General features: G+C 39.0%; 1 protein-coding gene across 4 annotated transcripts in view; it reads left to right on the top strand.

The window, feature by feature from the left end:
• Positions 1-16,200, top strand: part of PREX2 (phosphatidylinositol-3,4,5-trisphosphate dependent Rac exchange factor 2) — a 301,119-nt gene that overhangs the window by 172,675 nt on the left and 112,244 nt on the right. For all 4 annotated transcript variants that reach the window (XR_007148625.1, XR_007148624.1, XM_047842583.1 and 1 more), the window contains 2 exons: positions 8,735-8,954; positions 9,498-9,705. Coding sequence is in view for 2 of the 4 variants with exons in the window: in XM_047842583.1 (XP_047698539.1) it covers positions 8,735-8,954; positions 9,498-9,705 (428 nt within the window). In the remaining 2 variants the exon portion in view is untranslated. The remainder of the gene's footprint in view (positions 1-8,734; positions 8,955-9,497; positions 9,706-16,200) is intronic.

Genomic DNA, 16,200 nt, shown 5'->3' on the forward strand with positions numbered 1-16,200 from the left:
GCAGAAGACTCTTTTTATTTCTCCTTTCTCTCTAAGATAGGACAGTGTTTGAGGTAAAATTTAAAAGGTCAAAACAAATGCAAATTAGCATTCCCTTTTGAACACATTTTGAAAAGAGAATCATTCTCTTTCAGAAATGGATCTGTATAAAGTATGATAGGCATTGAGACAGATTCTAGTTGTCAAACTTGTCAGTGTTTGGGGGTCATTTCTCTTTCTGTTTTTTTTTTTTTTATTTTCTTCCTACTTCTCTCCATTCATACAAAAAAACAAAAGCAGTAGAAATATCTTAAAAAATATACATGAAAAAAGTAAACTATGTGAGTAAAAACAAAACATCAGGATGAGGATATATTAGATAGGGTATTGATTCAGCTGCTGTAAGAAGGACCAAGATAACATGGGCTTAAAATTGAAAGTTGATTTTTCACTCACATGAAGGTTCAACGGGCTGGGAGTCCAGTGGGGACTGGATTGACAATCTTCTAGGGCTGCTTCTATAGTTTTGCTGTCTCTCCTAAGACATTGCCCTCTTCCACAAGGTCAAGGTTGGCTGATCAGCACTATGTCTAAGTTATAGCCCCTCAGGACAGAAAAGAAGTGGAGAGCAAAGAGTTTCCTGTTGAGGCCACGACCTGGAAGTTGTACACATCACTCCTGTTCGCATGCAATTAGTCATTTAGTGAAAGCAGACTGAGAAATATTGTCTCAAGCTGGACATCCATGTGCCCAAATAAAACTCAGGGAATTTTATTAATAAAAGAAGAAAGAGAGAATGGATATTGGCAGAAAATTAGCAGATACATTTATAGGTAAAGTTATATTACAATAAATGGTATAGACCACCAAAAAGGTGCTAAAGCTAGTTAGTTGCTAAAGTGGAATATTATATTTCACCTGCAGTTTCCTGATAACCAAAACAAAATAAATAAATAAATACAGTCTATCACATATTTATCAGCATCCCTATAATTTATACATGTTTCTTAAGAGATGCAAAGCTTTTCTTAGACTAAGTTCTAAAAGAAATCTCTCACGCTGAATTTCAAAGAGGCGACACCAGGAAATGTCAGGGCAGTATCTGTAAACATATCCCTGAAAAAGAAGCGGCAGTTTGTTTTATGTGCAGATATTTTTCATACACTCTTTATTGAAAGCCAATGGCATGCGTCAAAAACTCAGCTTCACAAAAGCAAATTTATTTCAGGTTGGGGCGGGAAGAACAGGTAAACGTTTACTAAATGCATACCTGTTATGTAGGCAGTAATTGCTTAAGGATGGCTTCCCTCCCACACCTAAAATCTATATGGAAGATGGGTCAAAATACATGAAGTAAGTAATAATAATACTGACTACTTAACCTATTAGGAGGTGCCACGATGACTGGGTGAATGTGTTGGCACCCCATACCCTCTTCTCTATGATGGTGCTCCCTGGAGTTACGCAGCACACGTCAGTTTATAGCAATCTGCTGTCATATCAGGCATTGCATAGATATTTTACAGTTTGCATATGTTGTATAATTTTATCCACACAGTGACTTGAGACACATTATCTATTTCACTGATAAGTGGCTGAGGCTCAGAGTGGTCAAGTAACTTGCCCAAAGGCATGCAACTGAACACAGCTGTGGAATTTGAACCTTGCTTCCTTTTATTATAAATCTGTTTTTTGTTCGTTTACCTGCAATTTGACACTGTACTACACAGCATATATATCGTTCAAATTCCACTGCTAAATTTCACTACACAGCTAAACAGTATGGGTCTGATTACTACGGCAGTGGCAGTTCAGTAAAGGAGAAATCTTTGTGGATTGAATAGTCAGCAGATGTTAGCTGCTGTAAGTTGGAAAGATTTCTCAGAGTGAAGAAGAGTAGAGATGGCACTCAAGTAAAGAGAGATATTGTAAGTGAAGGCCACAATGTAGAAATGAGATTGATTTTATTGATGAAGAATTGGCATGTTGCCTACACTAGAACGGATTGGAGTTAGATACCATTGAAAGGAAAACTGACAAAATCTGAGTTTTCCAGTGATGTTTTAGAGTGGCATAATAATCAGATTTGTTTGTAAGAAGTACGCGTTGATGGTGACTTGGTCTCATGTAGAAGCTTTGGGGATAGAGAGAAAAGGATCAATCCAAGCAATACATAGCAGGTAAAATATATATAGCTCTATGATGGATAGGTTATGGTGGATGAAGAAGGTGTTATACCTTGTTTTTTAACAAAAATATGGTTTGTGATAAACTGGAGAGTGTTATGTTGGGAGTAGGATTAGAAGCATAAAAGGAACAGGGTTTTTCCCAAAATGTTGGGGATTCTCAAAAACATGAACCTGCCGAGTAAAAATTTTCTTACACTTTCTCAGAAGTAACTGACGGCCCAGAAAGCTTTTAAAGCAGAGATGGACAGGCTAATGGGCAGTGATTTTCGATGATAAAAATAACATCACTGAATTGTGGGAAGCTCTTCTATGTACATCACTGTTGTTTGAGCCTCGAAATAGCTGTATGTACTGAAGAATCCTACCATCTGCTTCTTTCTCCAGGAGATTAAGAATTTGCTTAAGGTCACTTAGCTGGAAGTGGCAGACTAGGTCCAGTCCTATGGAATGCTGTCTCATTTATTTTTCTTTTTAATTTTAGAAGTAAAGAGAAAATTATATTCAACTAGAATTTAAACACCTTCAAAGGTATCCTTTTCAGCATCCCTTATTGACCATAAACACATTTAGAATAATTGACTGCCTTTCTCACTAGATAGACAAGCAAGGTTAGCATGAAAATATTTCAAGAATATTTTTTTTTAATTTTTTTCTCAACATTTATTTATTTTGGGGACAGAGAGAGACAGAGCATGAACGGGGGAGGGGCAGAGAGAGAGGGAGACACAGAATCTGAAACAGGCTCCAGGCTCTGAGCCATCAGCCCAGAGCCTGACGTGGGGCTCGAACTCATGGACCGCGAGATCGTGACCTGGCTGAAGTCAGACGCTTAACCGACTGCGCCACCCAGGCGCCCCGTCAAGAATATTTTTAATTTGAACAAAATTTAGATACCTAACACAATAATAGCCTTTCTAGGTTACATAAGGTTAGCTCCATTTATGTATCAGATGCATGTCAACAGAAACTATAGCATTTGTGAATGTATATTTTTAATTTTCATGTATTTACTTTGAAGCTATTTTTAGTAGCATATTTTTCCTCCAGATGAAGGCTTCAAACACCCCTCTTTTTTTGTAAAATAAAATGTATCCATAGAAACTAAAATTTCAAAGAGGCTGGCTTTCCTTTATTTTGACTATTAAAGTTTTAGGTTTTAAAAATAGAAACAAGTTGATTTCTGCAGTTTCTATAGCCAGGCTTCCCCAATCATAATTGATTTTCTGCCCAGCTGTACAGGCCACAGATGTTTTTTAGCACATGTATGAGACAAGTTTCAGACCTTACTGGAGAGTGAATCCTAAGCAGGCATTTAATCTCCTTGGGGCAGGATGTGTGGGTGATCCAGACATAAAACTATGCACTGTTTGGAGAAACATTCTTATCCTAAATTGTCCTTGGGACCCTTTTTAATTCTAGATTCTTTCTCTGTTGTAGAGTAATTCCATAATTGGGTTTATTCTGTGTATTAGGGATGTTTCCTCCATATAAATATTTAATGAGCTTTCAAGAGATAGTTTCTGTTTACACAAAAATATTGCATGTAGGAATCCAAAGTCTTACTTTAAATATTCCAAGTGCCTTTAGTTATTAATGCCACAAAATCCTCAAACTGATTGATGTATGGGTCTGGAAAATTTGTGGTAAAAACTTCCTCATGTCCCCTTCCTCTGATACAGAATTTTTATAACTATGCCAATAGGGTTTTACACTTAATTGAAATGGGAGATTATCTTCAAAATAGTAGCCTACCTTTATATGTTTTTTCACTTTTTGCCAAGTGAGTATAATTGGATTTTAATGTATTGTCACGGTTAATAATTCGTGAATTAACTACCAGTGCATTAGAAACCTGAAGTTCCACTTCCAAGAATTACTTATTCTTATCAATATACAAATACACTTTAATATCATCTAGATTTAAAAAGTCAATATTTCCCTTGACCCCCAGACTTTTTTCTACCTACTGTTTCATTTCTTGAACTCTGTCCTGTAAAACAACTACCTATACTTGCTGTATATACCTGTTGTCTCACTCGCTTGACATTCTCAACACACTCAAGATGGGCTCAAGTACCCTCCATGTAACTAAAGTGGCTCTTTTTTTTTTTTTAAGAAAGAGAGAGCGCCCAAGTGGGAGAGATGCTGAGGGAGAGAGAGAGAGAGAGAGAGAGAGAGAGAGAGAGAGAGAGAGAAAGAATTTCAAGCAGGCTCCATGCCCAGTATGGAGCCTGACACAGGGCTTGATTCCACGATCCTGGGACCATGACCTGAGCCTAAATCAAGAGTCAGATGCTCAACTGACTGAGCCACCCAGGCGCCCCTGAAATGGCTCTTTTTAAGGTCATTGATTGATGATGATTTGATTTTGCCAAAGTTCATTTACTGTCATCATCTTATTCCTTGTTTTAGTAGCATCAATGCAGTTGACTGTGTATCTGGTTTTGTCTTTTCTGGGTGGCTCAGTCACAGTGAGTGTCCCATGTTTGTTCATCCTTTTTTCTCTGATCTCTTCATGCTGCAGAACTTGGGATTTGTTCCCCCACTCTCTCTCTCTCTGCTCTCCATCCCCCAGTGATCACATTCAGTCTTGCCATCTGACCTCTCCATTTGAGTCTAACAGATACCTCAGACTTCACATGTCCAAAATACAGTCCTGGTTCTGCCCCTCCAGTTTGTCATACTTGCTGTTTTCTCCACCTCAGAATGAGACCCATCCTCCCGCATTGCTCACTCTTAAAACCTCGCATACATTCTTTACTCCTCGTTCTCACATACCATTCTCTTGGCTCTACCTTCACCACATGCAGCCTTTTCTCACCGCTGTGATTGCTGACAGCCTAGGGTGAGCCAATGTTGACTCTCCCAAGAGTGGTCTTCCTGCTTCCACCCTTGCCCACTGACGGTGTGTTTGTTCTGAGGGGCTGTGGATCTCAATCACAGTAAGAACTAAATCTTTCCAAAGGCCTGTGAGCTCCTGTTTGAGCTGCGCCCTCCTTCTACCCATGATCTCCCCATTCCTGTCTGTCACCTTTCCCTTCCCCTTTCACTGTGTGCTCTGACCACACCAGTCTTCCTGACATGGAACACACTTTCCTTGGGGCTTCTGCATTGAATGTTCACCCTGCCAGGCAGCCTTCTCTTCCTAATACCCACATTCCTAACTTCCTTCCTTCAAGATTTTGCTTAAATGCCAGATTCTCACTGAGGCCTGCCCTGACCACCCAGATTACAATTGGCAGGGCATTCTTCACCTCACCTCTGAAATTCCCAACCCTCTTTCCCAGCTCCATTTTGTTTTCAGCTATACTTATCATGTTCTAGCGTGGTGTAATTGACTTGTTATGCTTATTGTTGGCCTCTCCCTTCACTAGAACATAACCTCCCAGAAGGCAGAAATCTGTTTCATTCACTGATGTTTCCCAACTTGCCTAGAATGGAGCCTGATTTAGAAAATCCTCGATGTGTAATTGTTGGATGGATGAATAAAGGTGGGGATAAGTGGGCTACGCTATACATGAGAGGCCTAAAATGCTGTCCATCCCAGCTCACCTTCCCCTAAACCCTGTACATTTCTTTATTGCAAAATTGCAATTTTTGTTTATGGAAAATAGCGCTTTTTTTTTTGTCTTTCCTTGTGCGCTCCTCCAAAGCAGATTAACGAGTTCAGTGTTCTTTTTGATGTTTCCAAACAAGACGCCAGGTTCATGTTGGCAGGGCCACTTACCACCGTGTGGCCAGGCTAGAACACATTCCCGTGCGTGTTCTACAGTCACAGGAACTGTGCCTTCCTCACTTTAGGTGTGTTATAGGAAGGTGTCACAATTAAATATTAGGGCATGCCTTCTAGGAGTACATTTTTGATGTATTTAGCACATTTCTAGGACCCATGACTGTGGGGTGCCTCCTGCACCTCCCCCTTTCCTAGGGACACCCTTGGATGGAAGACAGCACTGCTTTCATAAGCCTTTTTCTTCTCTGAGAGAGCCCTTAAGCAAAGAAGTTTCCTCTCTGACACTCTTTGAAAGAGTTCCAGCCATTTGGGCATGGTTGCACACCCCTCCTGAGTGTTTGGGGAGAAGAAACAGACTGTGTCCATGGGTGTTTGTACTGCGGTGCATGTTGGAAAGTTATAGGAAACTGGTTGCACTACAAAGGCAGCATCCCCCCTTGTCTACCTGATCGCTCTAGTAACACCATAGCCCATCGCTCTGTTCACTTCCTTCCTAGCACTTACCAAATTTCTAATTGTCCTGGCTATCATATTTATTATATAATTGTTATAGATGCATATAGTTGTACATATATTTATACATATACATTACATATACTTGTAATAATATGTTACATATAAGAATATTATATTATTTTCACCTGTGTCCCCTACTAGACCATGAACTCCATGAGGGCAAGGGCTGTGTCTCCAGCATTTAGTGCGAGTCTGGAATAGATGCTTCTCTTTATATTTTTCAATAAGTAGGTAAAAGGTTAAAGTGAAAGAAGGCAAAAGAAGCATATCTATCTATTATGGTCGATGCTGTGCCACGATAAAATTGATTTCTGTGCCTTTGTGTGTACCGTGGGGCCTTATCCCGTGACTGCAACAGAAAAGACCTTCTCACTCCAAGTTTGCGTCTTTCCCAATTTGAGGTCTTTCCCAGATAAGTCTTCAGGTCACAGTTTTTTATTAGTAAAGTGAGGGGATAGAACATTAATTTTCTAAATTACTTCCACTCTTTTAGTGGTTAGGATATTATCACTATACCATTATTATCAAATTTGTTACTAATTTTGTTGGCAGTTTTCTGCATTTCAGTCCACTTCCATTTTAATTGGTACCGTGTGCTTATACTTTGCTGAGCTACATAGCTTCAGACATGTGATTTGAAAGCACAGTTTAATATGTAGATAAAATAGTTCATATTCTGATGATGAGCTTGTAAGTTGTGATTTTTGGTGTTATGTCTTTATTTTTTAATTTAACCTAGAAAAGTTGCATGGTAACCAGTGTTAGTCTTAATTTTTAATCTTTCAGTGCCCAAATTACTACTCATAGTAGTATAAATAAATAGGATCTGCTTATTGTTTTCAAGCAAGAAGAGAGCACAGAGATTATTTTATCCATATTCTTTATTTTACTAGGAATGGTAAAAGGACAGTGACTTGCCCACCATTACATAAGTTATAAATAACCTAAGTGTAACTAAAACATACATAACCGGTGGCTCTCAGTCCTTTGATTTTGAAAGTATAATCCAGTTCAAGTCCATGAGGTGCACAAGACAGACATAGGTATAACCCTCATAGAATTTACCACCCACTGAGATAGAGATAAGAAGATTATTCATAATTGTAAGGAGGGTTACAATGTGCTATAACCTAGCCAAGGAAGTTGGACCTAGATGAAGGCTCATGGTAGGCCTGCTGATTTCATAGAACTTGAAAACGCATAGAAGTAAGTTTGGCAATGAAGGAAGAAGAACACTCTGGGCACAGCACTCCGAACAGTCTGTACAAAGACCTAGAATGAGTAGATGGTATGTAAGAAGGCCTGGGTGAAGGCAACAAGGAGCCCAGGGAGCAAGGGGAGGAGAGCTTGAGATGATAACCTAGGTGCAGATCAGACTTTGGGTGGCTGTATAGACCATGGCAAGAATTAGATGGATTTGAATTACAAGGTTCGAAGTTGTGGAGTGGCAGTTCTTGGAAGTCATGCAGATCCCTTGAGTGTCACTTTATTCTGTGGCATAAAAGCAGAGTCCACACCAGTCTTCAGGCTGATCCTGACCCAGGTGCTCAGCAGTTCTTAGCAGGAGATATGGGAAGTATAGTTGTTTCTGCCTGTTGTCCCGACCTTCTGGGTCAACACCACCACACCTGCTGTCTCACCTGTTCTGAGACTCAGGTTTGGACTGGCTTTCTGACAATGTTTGGAATAATCCACTCTTCACCTGACTGCTGTCCTCTTCTGCCGCTTTGCCTCACTTTAAATATTGTGTTCCTATCTGCATATCCTTGGATTCCAATATGATTTCTCTGTCGGATTCTCAGCTGCTAGCAGTCTGTGGATCTGACTCCTAGTAAGTGGGATTGGTCACTTAAAATTTATTTCTTTTAGGGGCACCTGGGTGGCTCAGTCAGTGAAGCATCTGACTTTTGGTTTCAGCTCAGGTCATGATCTCACAGTTTCATGAGTTTGAGCCCCACATTGGGCTCTGTGTTGATGGTGTGGAGCCTGCTTGGGATTCTCTCTCTGCCCCTTCCCTGCTCACACTGTTTCTGTCTCTAAATAAATAAATAAACTTTAAAAAAGAAACTCTCTTCGCATCTAACTTGTAATCAGAGTTTCAAAAGAATCCTATGCATTTGTTGCCAATATTGCTTTGCTTTATTATGAATGTGCGGGTTTTAAAATAATGACTTCGTTTCCAACAACGTAAAATTTGTTTCACTAATTCCACTTGACATGATTTATTTTTTTAATATTTTGTTACATATGATGGAAGTGAAGTGTTTGAGCTGTTGCTTTGTGTTCAACTGCTTTTTATTTATTCTTTAATTTACAGTTTTCACGGGTACTGAAGAATAGAGCCTGGCCCACCTTTAAACAGGCCAAATCTAAAATTTCCCCATTACACAGCAGTGATTTCTGCCCTACCAACTGCCATGTCAACATAATGGAAGTTTCCTATCCCAAAACATCAACCTCCCTGGGGAGTGCATTCGGTGTTCAGCTGGATAGTAGGAAGCATAATTCTCTTGATAAAGAAAATAAATCTGAGCAAGGTATGTTAGCTTTTGAGATTTTCTTAAATCATGAAAAGTACTTTAGGCAATTATTAACTATTCCAGCATCCCTGAAATGTGATAGATTCCTCTGTGTGCAAACAAGTCTGAATTTTATAAAGACAGGAATCCTCTCTATTTTCATTTGGATAATTATACATAAGCATTTATCAAATGAAAATGGAGTTATTCATTTTTATTATTTTTTCTCTAAGAAGAGTGGTTGTTCTTGCCTTCCTCACATGTATGATAGACACAGCTTATCCTGCTGTGAAAACAACGAGTCTGAAGTGGCCCCATAGCTGTGAGAAAAATACAGGAGGAGCTGCTTCAGCCCAGGGCCACTCCACACCGTCACAATGGGGTATGAGATTGAATCATATTTTAATCACAACTCCCAGAATCTTTAATTCCTGAATTAAATTCAGCATCGGATTGGCATTTTATTTTATGTTAGCTTGGGTGTCTAGAATGAATTGCATTGGATCGTTACTGTAAGTCAAAGGTCATAAATATTGTTCTGGAATAATGTTAACTCCTCAGGGAAACTGAGCCCTATGGTGTACATTCAACACACAATCACAACAATGGCAGCCCCTTCAGGTCTGTCTCTGGGACAGCAGGATGGACATGGGCTCCGATATTTGTTAAAAGAGGAAGACCTAGAAACTCAAGATATTTATCAGAAACTGTTGGGCAAACTTCAGACTGCACTGAAAGAGGTGGAGATGTGTGTTTGTCAAATTGATGAGTAAGTATTTTATTTACTGTACTTTTAACTGTGCCTAATAAAATAGCTATAGAAAATGTGACTTTTTTGAACATCCATCATTCTCTTTCATTTTTACAAATGTACGAGTGTGTGTGTGTGTGTATGTGTAAATCACATAGATCCTCTTTATTCCAATACCTTAAAAATGATATAACATGATAAATATATAGATATATATTTTAAGGAAGCATTTAATACCAGAGAAGAGATGAACAAAATTCTGTCTTCTAGAAGACACTAAATAAATCTCAATGTGCAAATAGTAAATTGAAAAATATGATTGAAAGAGTACCAACTAGGTATAGGGATCTCCTTGTATGCTTTATGGAACAGAACACGGTATTTGATATATATGCACTCAATAGATGTGTATGGAAAAATATAAAATATAACATCTTTAACATGCCTGTTAAATAAGTAAATGCAAAATTATGTATCCATAGGACCAATGACCAGCAACCTTTTTTTTTTCCTTCTGATTGAATTAATGGTTTACTAAGCACTAACTCAAATAGCTATGCCGGTCATTTGGAAATTTTTACCAAGAACAGAGAAACAGAGGTAGTTAATTAAAACTTTTCCAGGGGTGCTTGGGTGGCTCAATCGGTTAAGTGTCCAACTTCAGCTCAGGTCATGATCTTGCAGTTTGTGAGTTCCAGCCCTGTGTCAGACTCTGTGCTGACAGCTAAGAGACTGGAACCTGCTTTGGATTCTCTGTCTCCCTCTCTCTGTGCCCCTCCCTCCCTCACACTCTGTCTCTCTCTCAAAAAATAAATAAACATTAAAAAAGTTAAAAAAAAACTTTTCCAAAGAGGTCAACTCCGATTCTTATTTTAAAATTTGATGGTTGGACAATTGCCTCAACTCTGTGGAATGGTTTGCCACGTCTCGCTGTGTGATGATGCTTCACAGGTACTCAAGACAACTCTGTATGGTCAAAACAACATGGGCTTTGTGATACCTTGGTTAGTCATGTGTTAAACAGGATGAAGAATAATAACACATTACAAGTTTGTGATGAAAATTATAAAAATTAATACAAAAAGTCATCAGGCAGTGCTTAACATCATACTTGCTCATCTTTCAAGGAGTTGAAATTGCTGAGTATATCTGAAGTTGGTAGAATTCTGAAAATGGTATAGACACATTATCCCCTTCTTATTGTACTCTCTTTATAAGGTTATAGATTAAGATTGCTATTGAGTGTGTATTGTTTAATCTCCACACACATTATCCCACACTTCCTTGGATAATTCAATTTTGACATAAAATATTTAGAACTTATTCTAAGCCTTTTTTTTGGTCATTGGACATTATACTAATACAATCTTAATTGACATGATCTTTTATATCTTTGAAATTTAGAGATAAGGATCACCATATGAGATGCATCATATTTCTAAGGTTATCTTTAGATAGTTACTATTTACTATGCTGCTTTGTTCTGACATTTTTATGAGTTAATTTAGACTGGAAATCCTGCCTTCTTGTGTCTAATACACTAGTTTTCAAAGCTACATATAGCATTGGTGTATTATATTGTGACTGTCCCATTTACAGATGAATTAAATAGTTTGGGGTTGCTAAGAGAATGGGTGGTTATTTTTAGGGAATGGTATCATACTTTGGATTGTGTGAGAATCACTCATGTGACACATAAGGTAATATCTTAGGGCATTGTATTTTGTTTTATTTAATAAATGGAATTTTATTATATGATATGTTGTATTTTAGAAACCAGTTTTTCCCCCTTAAAGTATTTAGGAAGTGCACAGAGTAAGAATCTTTGTTAATAAAGCAATAAATTGTGGCACTGAATCACGAATCCTAGCTCTCAGAGGGATTTTAGGAGAACATCTGGACCGATCCCATACTGCCAGTTAGTCCAAGAGTGATTATTCCTGCTTTTCAGATGAGTCCTTTACCAATGGCAGGAGTATTGATGTGCCTATGCGAACACTACCTTGGAGACGAGGCCTCTAATGCATTGACTACTCAGCACTTCCTGGCAGTTAGCCAGACTTCATCTGTCTTTGTGAATTTACTGACTTTTTTTTTTTTAACTTTAGCTAATGTAGATACGTTTTTAAGAAAGTGGTTAGAGTCAAAGGGCTCCCTTTACCTGGCTTAAAATGCTTTATATTTAAAGCACTCATTGAAGAAAGAAGTTAGGCTATTTTTATTAGCCAAAACTACTGAAAATAATTACTTATTTTTACTGTTTTTCTTAAGACTTTCCCACTCTAAAACCCTTTACCTTACTGTGCGTGTTTATTAGGAAAATGACATGAAATGAGTAAGTGATTTGAGAAACTTCCCTGGTCTTCTCTGTGTGCACCATATAATTTAATTCTAAATATAAATATGTTCCATGTAATTCAATGTGCAGCATAATCATTTTAAAACAGTGCAGTTGTCCAACTGCCTGGAGTCCCTGTTGCCCCATTCAGAGATACTGCAGTGCAGTCGAGCTTGACAAATTATTTGAAAAGCTAGTTACCCAACAATTTTCTCACCATGTAGTAATTATTCTTGGTCAGACAGAGATGCCCCTGCAGAGTGGAGAAGCAGATCTCTGATACTTTGCCAAGTTTTAAGAGGAATTGCCTCATAACACCTCATTGCTGGCCTTTCTGGAAATCATTCATTCCTGTGAAAGGGCCTGGTACTGAGCTTGTCTGCTTCCCCTGCCACTTGGGAACCCTTCTAGAAATAAAATTTTCTTCAACGCATAGACATCCCACTAAATGTTCCTACTTCAGTCAGATCCAGAGACATAACTAGAGACATATTTGTTGTCTATAAACACGAAATAAGGTAACGTTATGAACTTATTCAAAATTCTGTGACTCTTGTCTCATTGAAACTAAATACTTTGGCCATTGCATGGGCTATTTTCTGACTAATGACACGTAGGTATGAGACCTAAGTAAAGGATAATCTGCAGATAATCCAAACCATCGTCGGGACTTTAAGATGCAGGGTTTGTGTATTCTGTCAGGGAAGGAATGAATAAAGAGCACTGAGGGCTAGTGAAGATAGGAAAGCTGAGAACAGACTGCATTTTACAGGTGCAAACGCCCCAGACTGAATGATCAACAAATGGCATTGTGGGACCCTTAATGAGCTGGGCTTGCAGGTAGGCATGGTAGGGCCGACAGTGGAATTATCTTTGAAGTTTTCCCAAGCATTTTGCTCTTAAATGTATGAAAAGAGGGCATAGCTGCATGAGCTCTAACGTGTATTGTAGGGGCTTAGGTGCCAGGCACAGTTGTATTAGTATACACACTGTTTGATTTTATTCCCTCAGTCCCTCTGTAATGTGGGTTATGAAACACAGGGACATATCACATTAAATCTCTAACTTCAGTATGTTTCCAAAACTGAATTCTAGATTTTCTGGCACTAAACCTACTTTGACTCCTTCCACATGAGAGTCTTCCCTCTTCTCAGGTATTCCCCACGTCTGCAGTTCTGCAAACCAGAATCTGGGTATTACCTTTGATTCTTCTCTTTCCTCCCGCTTCGTCTGTAGCACCTTGTCAAGTTCAGTCAGTTATACCTCAGAATGTATCCGCTCCATCACCTTAGACTGGGTCACCATTGTCTCCTCACTAGTGTCCACTGTGGGAGTTTCCAGCTATGTCCCTCTCATGCATTCTACGTTCAGCAGATGCCAGAAGGATCTATAAACCTAAATCATGCCAGTTCCTTGCTTAAAACCGTTTAATCGCATTGAAATGCCATTAACATAATATCAACTACATCACTGTGGCCTGTGTAGCCCTCCACAGCCTGCCCCTGTCAGCCTGTCCAAACCCATTTCCCCGAGTTCCAGCTGCTCTAGTCTTTTTCTGATCCTGGAACATGACAAACCTCTGCCTGGTTAGCACTGCTCCTGAGGTCTGCAGCTAGCCTTCTAGGCACTCAAGTGTCAGGCTAAAGGCCGATCTGTGGAGATCAGCTTCCCCAGGATAAAGTAGATACTCCTGTATCCCAGTCACATATGTCATTCTTCCAGATATCTGCCTTTCTACACAACTGTTTTTTTTTTTCTGATGCTAACAAAACTCTAAAGCCCCACGAACTTAAAGTGAGAGGCTTTCTCTCCATGCTCATCTGGGTCACAGGGTTTCCACTCCACGTTGACCTCACTCAGTGTTCAGACTGACAGAGCCCCCATCAGTAGGAGTGACTCTGATTGTCACACCAGCAAGAGGGAATGAGGTAGGCTGCACACTGGCTTAACGACCGGCACCTAAAAGGGACTCCTGGCACCACCACTTACACCATACTGGTGGAAACAAGTTACGTGGTCGTTCTTACCATCATAGGGTAGGGGAGGCCACCCAGTCATGTGTCCAGGAGGACTGGGATGTGGTGATCAACACTAATGCCCCCTTCCTCCCTCCAGCATGTATAAATGATATGCAGGGAGGGGATGTGCTTTTTAATTTGCACAGTATATGTATATAAGAATGTGTCTTACTCACCCCATCTCTAAAATGAGGATCATCATCATCATCATAGTAATACCTACTTCATAAAGGAATTTTAGGATTGAATGAATTTAATACCTATTAAGTTCTTAGCATGGTGACTGGCATAAGAGCTCAACAAATGTTAGGTCTGATGAAAATGATAAAGATGATGATATTTAAGTCTCAGTTTAACAGAAAAACACACAGGTTGATGCCAGATAGTATATACAAAAATATTTATTCATCAAGGGTGTGAGAAGGAGATTGGCCTGCTTGAGACTTTAACTTAGAATTAATGGACCTGTACTAGGTAGCTTAATATTGCATATGAGCAAAAGCAAACTATTTCCATATGCACAAATATTAAAGCTTTATGCGATATTAGTTTAAGGATCTAGAAATTTTATGCAAAGATGTGGTGTCAGAAACACAGGTTTTCTGTCATTTGTTTGTTAGCCTAACATTTGTTCCCACAGGGTCAGTGCAGGCATCATTGCAGCTGTTTAAAATGAAGAGCAAATATGTGGATATAATTCATATGACTTTGAAAAAAAAATGAGTATGCTCAGCCCCATGACTTTTAATTTAAAAGATACATAAAGCACAGAGCACTCCTTGCAAAATGAGAACTCCTGCATCTCCTTCCTCTTTAGTATTCAGAGTTCATCTGTCTGTGCAGTATAGGCTTTGGGTAATTGGAGTTAATCTAATGTTTTAAGCTTTTGGGTGGAAGGAGTGAATAAATACACATCTGTCTTCCAAGACATAAAAGTATCTTTGCAAATAAGAAAACTCTGTTTAAAATAATTTATAGCTTCACAGTGCCTACACTGAGCAATGTAACCCAGCCCCCTGATTTTCACTGGTATCTAAAACCTATAAAATGCCAAAATATTATTCAAATGTCATATCCCAGTGAGACCTTCCCTGACTACACTATTTAAAGTTGCAGCTCCAGCTTCTTCCCCTTCTTTATTTTCCTTCTTAACATTTGTCACCATGTGATACACTATATAGTTTACTTGTTTATAGTTGGTTTCTTCCCAGTAGAACCCAAGCTCCAGGAGGACAGGGGCTTTGTTTTGTAAACTGCTGTATGCACAGCATCAATAACAATGCATGGTATAATAGATAACGTCTAATTAAGTAATTAGCGAATTCTCTTAAGTATTTACTCAGTGCATGGCACTGTGGGTTATCCATGGAAAGTATAAGACATTCTCATAGTCTTGAAATAAAACAGCCATGACCTTGCTATGGAAAGATGAGCGTGAAGATCTGTACATTCGTGCTGTTGATTAGAACAGAATGCCATCACTACTTGGCGAGAAGATGATTGTTGGCTGCAGAAGCCATGCAGGAGCCCTTTCATAAGATATGGTTCACTTCGTTTTGCAAGTTTTACAGCATTTTGTTTGATAACAGATTGATTCCATGTTTTCATAATTTTGAGTGAGTACTAACAGAAACTTTTTACAGGCAAACATTCAAGTCTGGAGTCATGGAATCCGTGCTACTCAAAGTGCACATCAAGTATGATGCCAGTTCAGAATCTGGCATCTCCCACTTGGCTCAAGGTTGTGTTGTTAGTCTTGAGCCAAGTGGGAGAACTTTTCATTTGGGTAGATTCGTGATGCATCATTGTGACTAGAGTGTGGATGATATGGGATAGCCCCTGCTGCCTCCTATCCTTATATTGTGTGTGACTCTGTTTAATGTCTTATGACATTATCACTTGTATAAACAGTTTGAAAGGATTGACCACACGAGATTCTCTCTGTCAAAAGAGAGAAAGCCTGGGAGAAGCCCAAGGCAGGGGTAGATGGATAGATGGTTTTTTCATATCTGAGGGAAAGCCAGTGAGGATATTTAAGCACATTTAGTGTTTATTTTAATATTTGGGTAGCACTGAAAAGTTTTCCAGGTATTTTCAGGTGGCAGTGATAGTGGTGATAATGGCTAGGGGAGAGAGGTGACACGCATTATGTACAGG

This window comes from Prionailurus viverrinus, chromosome F2 (assembly GCF_022837055.1).
Source record: "Prionailurus viverrinus isolate Anna chromosome F2, UM_Priviv_1.0, whole genome shotgun sequence".
Lineage (NCBI taxonomy): Eukaryota > Metazoa > Chordata > Mammalia > Carnivora > Felidae > Prionailurus > Prionailurus viverrinus.